The 10637-nt window shown below is 40.6% G+C and overlaps 2 protein-coding genes across 2 annotated transcripts; both read left to right on the top strand.

The window, feature by feature from the left end:
* Positions 1 to 1125: 1125 nt before the first annotated feature.
* atoh7 (atonal bHLH transcription factor 7) lies at positions 1126 to 2150 on the top strand. Its single transcript, XM_026190819.1, has one exon. It carries the CDS (start codon positions 1285 to 1287, stop codon positions 1714 to 1716), a length of 432 nt encoding a protein of 143 aa, XP_026046604.1. The 5' UTR covers positions 1126 to 1284; the 3' UTR covers positions 1717 to 2150.
* A 2867-nt stretch (positions 2151 to 5017) lies between these two features.
* pkd2l1 (polycystic kidney disease 2-like 1) lies at positions 5018 to 10432 on the top strand. Its single transcript, XM_026190288.1, has 14 exons — positions 5018 to 5329; positions 5520 to 5633; positions 6413 to 6540; positions 7356 to 7609; positions 7698 to 7922; positions 8008 to 8236; positions 8313 to 8483; positions 8579 to 8760; positions 8857 to 8977; positions 9056 to 9151; positions 9233 to 9354; positions 9435 to 9552; positions 9675 to 9808; positions 9907 to 10432. The coding sequence occupies exons 1-14, from the start codon at positions 5056 to 5058 to the stop codon at positions 10031 to 10033; spliced, it is 2295 nt and encodes a 764-aa protein (XP_026046073.1). The 5' UTR covers positions 5018 to 5055; the 3' UTR covers positions 10034 to 10432.
* The last annotated feature ends 205 nt before the right edge of the window (positions 10433 to 10637 follow it).

Raw genomic sequence — 10637 nt, 5'->3', positions numbered from 1 at the left:
TGACATTAAGGTGTTTCAGCAGAATAAGTCTGAGTGTCACTGGAACCTGCTGAATGACAGCGTGGGCAGATGGGAAGGACAGACAGACAAATTATTCTGTCTGTCTCATTTTCTCGGCCGACTAAACAGATCAATTATTTATATCGCATGCAGACGCAAGTACATAAAGAACATTAATGCATCCCATACACTCTCATTCATTACCACTGATAAAAAGCCTTAAAAGAGAATTATAAAAGTCTCCACATCTGAACATAAACTGCTGCCACCCCCCCCCCCCAAAAAAAAAATCCTCCACCGGTGCAGTAATCTTTACACCATCTTGCTCCATATTGTTTGAAAGTCATAATCCCCTGATGTGCTGTTAATGTCCCTCAGGTTACAGGCCTCACTTACACTCGCGCTGCCTCGGGCTAATCTCAGATTATGGTTCTCGTCGCACAGAGGCAATTACATTTTAAGTGAAAGGCTTCCTCTCGATGGCTTATGTGACTTAATAATCGCTTTATAGCCAAGAGTCCATATTTAATTTATATATAAATCGGATATGTTGTAAAGACTGAATCCTGACAGTTAAAGACAACAACGTAAAAGAAACATTAGACCTGAAAAGACTCATTTATGTACAGATTGAAAACTTCCTTTCACGCCTTTAGAGGCTGAGACATAAACTGGATTTTTATAAAATTCCTTTTGTGTTGAAGTTTTAGCTTCTAATACAAGAAATCTATTTTTGCATTTAACTTAATTAGAAGTCCAGCATTTATAGTTTATTAGTAGGTTTTACATTAGAGCTTTAGCCTCTATTAGTTCGTTTGCATCCTCAGCACTGGTGAGTGGAGCTACCAGATGGTAGACTTTTGGTCTTTGTGACACATGGCTCCGAGTGAAGCCATGGCCAGATAGCCCAGCCCAAGATAATTGAAATTTCATTAAGGTTTTGTGTGTGTGTGTGTGTGCCTAGGAGTGGGTGTGGGTGTTTATGAGTCTCCATGGGTGTGTTTTTCTCTATGAGCAATATTGAGGGTGGGGGTGGGGCAGGGGCTCCACCTGCTGCCACCTGTTCGTCTGCTTTGTCTTATAAAAGCTGCCCCGATGTCTCCAGGATCACAGACACCTTGGACTCTTCAGTCTGAGCACTCCTTGGAGTTGCAAATACTTGAGACCCCGCACACAGGGAAAGCCTTGGAAAAACAAATAAATCAAAGCTCAGAGAAGCACTGAATCTTGAAAGTAGGAACCTCTTTGATAAATCTGATTAGTTTGCGTCTTCAATCGAAAACCATGAAGGCCCGTCGACCCAGCTGCACCGACTCTGGATCCGAATCTTCAGAGCTGGACTCCAAGAGCCCGGAGAAGTACGAGACTGCTACGAGGCGCCGGATGGCTGCCAACGCCAGAGAGAGGAAGAGGATGCAGGGCTTGAACACAGCCTTTGATCGCTTACGTAAGGTGGTCCCACAGTGGGGCCAGGACAAGAAGCTGTCCAAGTATGAAACCCTGCAGATGGCCCTCAGCTACATCGTGGCCCTCAACCGGATCCTGACAGATGCCAGGAGGCACACTGGTTCTCACAGGCAGTGGCTGGACCTGCAGTTTGATTGCGTGCAGCCTGAAAACTACTCCTGCCTCATGAGGTACGACTCCGCTACCGGACAGGAGTACATCCACTCATCGCTCTCGTATCAGTTTGACGGGCACGAGGTGCACGCGTAAACTGCTCCATCGAGTAGATAATCAGTCATGTTGTTGGATGTGAATGACAATGTGAATCATTTTTCTCCAGTCTAGGAGACAGTAAATACATTTGTATTGCATTATTTTCATTTTGTATGACAATCAAAGAGTCTTCGGTTTCGGCTTGAAGCCTTTCATTTGTTTTTGCTAGGAAACCCAGCAATGTTGAGCAAGTTTTTGTTCAGAGTATAGCAATGAAACAGCTGTAGTGTCATTGCAGACCGTTAGATTGTACTGAGGATACAGGCAATGTTGTAATTTTTTTAATCGGTTATTTTGATGTGGCCCTAAAAAAGCTGTGCAATGTTTGATGGATTATGCAAAAATCACTGAGGTCTTAGATGCATAGCTGATGTCCAGATAACTAAAGTAACTATTTTCCCAAAGTGTAAATGCATGTTTGTAGATTTGAAAAAAAAGAAAAAAGTATGTTATTTTTCAACAGACTTTTTTTTATTATAGTTTTTCATCAAAAATAAAATTATTTTGTATGAAACTTTATAAGTGTTGTTTTTATTGGTACAGCTATGAGAGGTTTTCTCCCTTTTCACACAGTTTATTGCTATTCAAGTTTGCAAAATATACATATGAAAAAAAGCTAATTTCTGAGTACTTCATACCAAAACTGTGACGTTTAAAGTATAACAAAGTATGGCATTTAAATGCTTATAATGTCACTTTGCGTGAGGAATTATCACTGGGAAGAAATAATTTACAGCATGGTTTGTGTTGCACATGTCAAACTCCCTGTAAGAGCGAAGCCTCGCTCTGCAGCCTCGGTATTAAATCATCCTTTAGTTTGAAGGTCCTGTGCTTTGAGATAAGACACTTTTACATCACGGGGTGGAAAATAGCCTTTGTGATTAATTTGCATCATTTAGCAAATCAACTATCAAATTTACTTGATACATAAAGACTTTTCTTTTAAAAAAACAGTACAATCATTTAGTTTAATGTAAGCAGAGATAATCATCAGCGACTCTTACAGCCACAGGGCTACCCATCTAAATAGCCGTCATCATCATGATCATCATCATTATCATAAGCCACTGAAAAGTGATTATTACAGATATGAGTAAGTTTGAACAGTGGCACAAGCCACAGCAGATTAAGGAAGCCTGCGTGCCAGATTCTACCACCGCTTCAGCAGGGGAGCAGAAATTAAACTCTATTGTGTGGCAGTGGGTGTGCGTAATCGCTCTGTTCAGAGCCAATGAAGCATGAACGCCCATAGCTGGCCCCAAACTCTATCCGCGTTAAGATGAAGACATCTACAGCAGTGCTTTAGCTGTAATGTCCAAACACTAACGCATTAAACTCATCTGATTACCCTGCTGTTCTTTTGTGTAGCTGTGTTTGGATTTAAGTGCTTAAGACTATAATACAAGTGGCTGGTGCTGCGAGAGGCTTGTTATAGCACAAGCAGATGATGCAAAAATTAATAAATGGAAGAGCTAAAAGTGCATAATGGAAACTATTCAGAGGCTGTAAGTGAAACTCCAATTAGACTCATTAATTCAGCCACAAGTGGTGAACAGTTGGTAACAGAGAATATACTTGACATGCAATTAATCGATAGTGACAACAATGTGCTCAGCATGGAAGTAAACTGTCTTTCAACTGCTGAATTATTCAGCCTTATTCAGCTCATGGCTGCGTGTTTATCCTTTAATAGGACATTTCCAGCAAATTAACACGCAGGACTGTGTAGAGATTCCTACAAAAGAATGAAGTTTATCATTTACCAAAGTCCTTTATGTCATTTCGAAGGATGCGAGTGATGGGAAAGCTACTCTTATTTTGTCACCTCCGCCAAGGACATGTTTTGGTAGCGAGCGCGTTGTTGTTTCTGTAAACACGATAGCTCGAAAAGGTTTGAATGAATTCTGATGAAAGTTTGTGGGGGTGTAGAGTGAGGTCATGGTAACAGTCCATTAAAATTTAGCTTACACCCACCAAGGGCTTCAAAGTCAGCTTAATGATTTATTGGTCACAAATGGACAAAAAGCCTTATAACTTATAAACTAGGATTCTTACAAGTATGGTGTGTACTGTCAACATGTAGAATTTACTGTATAAAGATTTCAGATTTGACCTCTGACCTCTTGTTCAAGGTCAACAAATTGAAATAGATCAAAGTCATAATAATGCTAGAGATAGTTGAAACTATGTTTCTTATTGCCATTGTTTGTATTGTGCTATATAACGCAACATTAGACCTCTGACCTCTTCCTTAGGGTCAAATACAGTTTCATATAATATCTTTCAAATGTTTCTAAGGTGGCACGGTGGTTAGCACTGTTGCCGCACAGCGAGAAGGTCCTGAGTTCAATTCCACCATCAGGCCGGGGTCTTTCTGTGTGGAGTTTGCATGTTCTCCCCGTGTTTGCGTGGGTTCTCTCCGGGTACTCCGGCTTCCTCCCACTGTCCAAAGACATACAGCTTGTGGGGATAGGTTAATTGGATAACCCAAATTGTCACTAGGTATGAATGTGAGTGCGAATGGTTGTTTGTCCCTGTGTGTTAGCCTTGCGACAGACTGGCGACCTGTCCAGGGTGTACCCCGCCTCTCGCCCTATGACAGCTGGGATAGGCTCTCGCGACCCTGAAAAGGATAAGCGGAAGTGAATGGATGTTTCTAAGGTTCTACTGCCTTTGTTTGTATTGGCAACATTTATGATACCAGTATATATGTATTCTAAATATCACATTATAGTTTGCATTGAACTATCATCTCACATTTGACCTCTGACCTCACTTTTCCATTTCATATCTGCCTTTAGAGAGAGAATGAGCTGCCTAGTTAATCTGAAATATACTGTGGTATAATATTATATAATGATCTTGACTTATTCACAAATCAATACCTGTTGTCCATTAACTACTCCTACATAATGTTTACATAGTCAAACTAAACATCCGTCCACCACCCCAAAGTAAGGAGTGCCCAGAGAGTGAGCTAACTTGGTGGAGGTTTGCGCTCTCTGAGTGCTTCTTGTTTTCTAATTGAATCAAATGGAAAACCAAACAATGTTAGTTATTGTTCTGCATTATATATATATATATTCAAACACTATAGAAACCAGTATGTCAATGCTGTGTGTTAGCAGAACACCTACTGTGCTGTTACGTCAATGTGTTTCAAAGGGTCTCAATCTCAAGACTACAACAGTAGACCAGCAGCTCCTCCCTCAACACAGCTGATGTCATCCACCTCTCCAGCAGGTGTTCAAAAGCTGCCGACACTGCTCAGCTTCACTTTCCTCTTTAATCGAAACACCAGAAGTTCCACACAGAGAAACACACGCGTCTTGCACCATGAAGACCCTGAACAATCGGGCTGAGAGCCACCTGACTGGGCAAGTGGACTTTGAGTTGGACAAAGTAGGTAATGGGGGCTGGGTGAACCAGGGCTACTGTAGCTCCCCTCCACCCTTCCCCCGGGTCACCACTGTCTTCAACCCCAAACCCCACTTCGAGGGGAACATGAATAGCCTGTACAACCTGGATACCCCGATAGCGCTCCCAGAGGACCCACCAACCAAAGACCAAAGTCTGAAGAAACGAAGAGGCTGCTGCTGTTTTATCAAAGGCAAGAACACATTTGAATCTACCTCATGTTGACATTTCTTCTTCGAATCTCAGCTGTATGAGCAGTGTAACAAGTACGAGTAAAACCAGTCGAAGCCTGGTACACTTCTGCTTGACAGACCAGCAAAAAAACAAAAAAAGCTTGTGTCATGTAATTACATATTGATGATTTAAACTTCTATTTTCCGTAGCACTGTGGGGGACAACGCTGACCGAAAACACCTCTGACAACAGAGAGCAGTTCATCCGAACCACGCTGCGGGAGCTGTTGGTCTATGTCTTTTTCCTGGTGGACATATGCCTCCGTGAGTACTCCACATCAACATTTCTGCTCGTCACTGATCTCAAAAGTTTTGACTGAATGTTCAATATGCTTAATGAATGCTTAATGTTCAACACTCTGGTCAATAACTTCCTGTCCACGCTTAATCTTATGATATGAAAAATGTTTTCCTACATTTACAAAAAGAAGTTATTCAGACACATTTTTACTTACCAAAAAATATCCTGTATTTAATTTGCATAATGTTGTCATTGAAATATGGGATACACATCCAAACACATCTAAGTCTACTTTCAAACACTGTATTTGCATTACTGATCACTTTAAAGTGCTCACTGTTTGACAGGCTGTTAGGGCACTCTGGACTGTTGATTTAACATTAAAAGTATCCCCGTTGCTTTAATGGCTTCTACAAAATAGCCTTCCCATTTTTCTTTCCCAAAAGCCATTGTCCAGCTAGGATTGAAAGGGATGTGCCTTTTAGCGATAAGAGCTTTTAGCGTCATCCTTTGTCTGGGTTAGATTTACACTGTTTGATGAGGCCATTTGCGTCAGGACAGCGTGCTCCCTCTTCAAACAAATTACGGCCTCTCATCTGGATCTGTTTGATAGCTAAAGCGATGTAAAAACAAAGCAAAAAAAAAAAGAAGCCAAACAACAAGTCTTCAATGCAGGTTTGCGTGTCAGCATTCGAGTCTTATCTCAGAAAACTGAATGGAGCAACGTTCAGAGCTGAGCCTGACCAAAGCCAGATAGGAACCAATGACCGGGCATTAACGATGTGATTACGTTGTCTTTCAGTGACATATGGGATGACCAGCTCAAGCGCCTACTATTACACTAACGCCATGACGAACCTGTTTGTGAATACACCCAGTAGCAGTGGGGTTACGTTTCAGTCTATTGGCTCCATGGCTGACTTCTGGACCGTAAGTTTTCCTCATTTTTCCCATGGCAGTGATTTTTCTGCTACTAAATGTTTCTTTCTTTTCATCAACATTTTTTTTTCATTTCCTTCAAAGCTGAGATGTTCTCAAAATTTTAAGGAACTATATGATTCATTTAACCGAACATGTATATTAGTGCCTGAACTCAAATGGAAACATCTTAAAAACAATTATAAAAACTGATTATTCCTTAAGTACAATATGTTCTTCCCTGCATTACCACATCACTTAAAATGACCAAACAGTGATGTTTGTGTTACTGCTTCTTTCATATCTTTTTCCACATGCTTAAGATTTTACCAATACTGTTAATTGTTACTGATATGTTTATTAGTACATGCAGGAATATAAAAATATGTCCTTCCAACCCCATAAAGAAATGAGTAGTTGTTTTACTAGGCCTAAAAATAAGAAGCTTGGTTTCCAGTGATCCTGCCTGGTAAGTTTCAAACTTAAACACATCTGCTCTCCTTACTTGTAAATGGTAACAAATAATAAAACTCAAAAATGTAAATCTATGCAACATCTATCACATCATATCCAAACTCTTGTCTTGATTTTTTGTAGATGTGTTTTTTTTAGTCGATGGTATCAATTTGAAAATCCTACGTCGGCTCATTTTTGAGTTACTGGGTTTACAAAGTTGGGTGTCCACACCACCTGACGCTTGCCTACCGGTCTATTTCCCCCGTTGCCTGCAGGGTGACAGCAATACCCCAAACCTTTCAGGCTGAGGGGTAAAATTCACTAAGAACACAAAGAAAGGTACAAATCAAACTCTTTCTTTTTATGAAAAGTTCGCCCAGGGCCCACTGTTGAACGGACTCTACTGGACAACGTGGTACAATAACCAGCCCTTGGAAAGCGGAAACACGTCTTTCATCTACTACGAGAACATGCTGCTGGGTGTCCCCAGGATGAGGCAGATCAAGATCAAGAACAACTCCTGCACTGTCTACAGTGACTTCGAAAATGGGATCAAAGGCTGTTTCGCTGTTTACACTAACCAGAAGGAAGACGAGCAGAGCTTCGGCCTCATCAACGGCTCTGCGTAATTCACTCACTGTTTTCTTACTGACATACAAAGAAGTGCAGAAGCACAATTTAGTGTTCTAAGTATTTGTGTTTTTCCACTGCAGCTGGACCTACCACACAGAGAAAGAGATAAAGGGTTCCTCTTACTGGGGCTTGGTGGCCACCTACAGTGGAGCAGGATACTATCAAGACCTGAGTCGCACACAAGAGGAGAGTGCCAACATACTGACAGAGCTACAGAACAACCTTTGGCTGGACAGAGGAACCAGAGCAGTCTTCATCGACTTCTCCACTTACAACGCGAACATCAACTTGTTCTGCGTCATCACGTAAGGAGCATTACTGCCAATTGCACCTTTACCCACCTGCTGATACCCATCCATTGGTTGACCAAAGTGTCATCTGCTTCTTCAGGTTGGTGGTTGAATTCCCAGCGACCGGTGGAGCAATCCCTTCCTACCAGATCCGAACAGTCAAACTGATTCGCTACATAACGACCTGGGACTACTTCATCCTAGGCTGCGAGTTGCTCTTCTGTGTATTCATCCTCTACTACATTGTGGAGGAGATTCTTGAGCTGAAAATACACAAGTTCTCCTATTTCAATAGCATCTGGAACATACTAGACATTGTTGTCATATTGGTAAGAAAAGATGGTTCAAACATGTCATTTTATCAGATTTTTCAGGGCCTTCTAAAGACTAACAACCTTCTTACAGCTTGCCATTGTTGCCATCATATTCAATGTATTTCGGACCATCAAAGTGGACAGCTTGCTTGGGAATCTGCTGAAAAATCCTAACATCTATTCAGATTTTGAATTTCTGGCATTCTGGCAAACCCAGTATAACAACATGAATGCGGTTAACCTGTTTTTCGCATGGATCAAGGTAAAGAACTGACACCTTTCAGTCCAACATATTGCTTGTGCGATTTTGCTTTGTTGTCTCTCCAGAGAATGTGTGCTTTCTTCTCGTCCTTGTAGATTTTTAAGTACATCAGTTTCAGTAAGACCATGAATCAGCTGTCCTCCACGCTGGGCCGATGTGCCAAAGACATCTTCGGATTCGCCATCATGTTCTTCATCGTGTTCTTTGCTTATGCTCAACTCGGATATTTGCTCTTTGGAATGCAGGTTCAAACATTCAGCACCTTTGTAAAGTGCATGTAAGTCGTGTTGAAAACAATGGCAGGATGAAGGGTTTTAATTGTAACGAGCATCAGTTAATTAGTAGTTCTTTACAATTTTTGTCCACCCCACAGCTTCACACAGTTCCGAATTATTCTTGGAGACTTTGATTTTGATGCCATCGACAGCGCTAACAGAGTCCTTGGGCCGATCTACTTTGTCACTTATGTGTTTTTTGTTTTCTTTGTTCTGCTGGTAAGTCATGCACGAGATAACTGATAATAAAAGCATCTGATCCGAGAAGTCACATTATCTTGTGTATTTTTCCCTCAGAACATGTTCCTGGCCATCATAAATGATACATATGCAGAGGTGAAGCAGGAGCTCTCTGAAAAAGATGAACTACAAATTACTGACATTTTTAAACAGGTAAAAGCTAATTCAAGGAAACTGGCATAAAACTAGCCATATTTATGGATGATGTTTTACCAGACTTTTCTTGTAAATCAGAGCTACATGAAGACATTTATGAAGCTGAAGCTTAAAAAAGAGAAAATATCAGATGTTCAGAAGGTTCTACACTCTGGATCTGGAGATCTTGAATTTCAGGACTTCAGAGAAACTCTTAAAGAGTAAGTGACAAAATATCAAAAAGGAACACTTGATTATTTTACTGTTAAACCTGAGCCTCACTTCTGTGATGATTTTGAAGGATGGGACATGGCGATCAAGAAATAAACGCAGCCTTCTCCAAGTTTGACCGTGACGGGAACAAAATTCTAGATAAAGACGAACAGAGGTGGATGAAAGCTGAGCTGGAGCAAAAGAGGGTTTGTGCACATTAAAAAATAAATATGACTATGTTCATATTTATAAAAATTTTCTGATCATTTCTTATTTTGATTGCCAATTAACAAAATAAATGTTTCTTGTGCTTGTGCGTTTTTGTCAGGAGGCTCTCAGTGCCGAAATCAACAATCTCGGAATGAACTATCAGATGGAATTACACGAGAAGCCGCCTGTCAAATCCAACGAGCACAAGAGCAATTCCAGTCAAACCTTTGTGGAGCGGGAACATTTCTTGAGGTGGGACAAATTTTAAACTTAACCTGCGAATGCACTTATCTCATTCTCCTAACCAGAGTAATACATTTAACTCAATTACCTTTCTATTGCCACAAAAGTCTGGCCAAACAGGTTCTTCACCTTGAAAGCTCCGTGGCAGGCATTGCGTCCCAGACTGAGCTGATTATGGAGAAACTGGGATTACAAGGGAAAGCTAAAGACGCTGCAACAGCAAAGAAACCGTGACCAGTAACGATGTGAGCAAACATCACTTGTAAACAGCAAGATTACATGTTAGAAATCTTAAACAGCTCCAGAAGAGTACATTCAAGCTACCAAGTGTGTTGTAGTATCTAGAAAATGAGAGTAGACTTTCTTGGTTGCAGTCTTACAAACACACAACAATTAATTTTAAATTGCCCTTATCCAGAAGGATGAAACTGTCTCAGATAGTCATGACTTTGGTCAGTGAGGACAGCACAACAGACGCCAGAGATGTCATCCCGAAGGCAAGCAGTACACAGCTCCACCAGCAAGTGATGTATGTAATTAACCTCTGAGGAAAACAACTGGATAAAAACTTCCTAATATACATGTTAAATAAAGTACTGACAATACGACATTTCAATATTGAAAGAACAGAAATCATGCAGATATGTAAATTGTATAAATAATATTTTGTCTACTAGCTGACTGCACAGTTTAAGTATATATATATATAAAATGTTATGTTATGTTATGTTATGCATTAGTGCTGTGTAATATAATATACTTAAATAGAGAAGTTGTGTAATATAATCCAATTCTGGGCAATACATATATCAACTAAATTCCAAGTGAATACTTTGCT

Source organism: Astatotilapia calliptera, chromosome 13 (assembly GCF_900246225.1).
Source record: "Astatotilapia calliptera chromosome 13, fAstCal1.2, whole genome shotgun sequence".
Lineage (NCBI taxonomy): Eukaryota > Metazoa > Chordata > Actinopteri > Cichliformes > Cichlidae > Astatotilapia > Astatotilapia calliptera.
The sequence above is the reverse complement of the archived record's forward strand: the minus strand, read 5'-3'. Positions and strand labels throughout refer to the sequence as shown.

Excerpts from the sequence above, each read along its gene's own strand:
- pkd2l1 (XM_026190288.1), top strand. The coding sequence starts at position 5,056 with ATGAAGACCCTGAACAATCGGGCTGAGAGCCACCTGACTGGGCAAGTG. Across the intron at positions 7,923-8,007 it reads AACTTGTTCTGCGTCATCAC|GTTGGTGGTTGAATTCCCAG; the intron begins GTAAGGAGCATT and ends CTGCTTCTTCAG. Across the intron at positions 8,978-9,055 it reads TTGTTTTCTTTGTTCTGCTG|AACATGTTCCTGGCCATCAT; the intron begins GTAAGTCATGCA and ends TTTTTCCCTCAG.
- atoh7 (XM_026190819.1), top strand. The coding sequence starts at position 1,285 with ATGAAGGCCCGTCGACCCAGCTGCACCGACTCTGGATCCGAATCTTCA.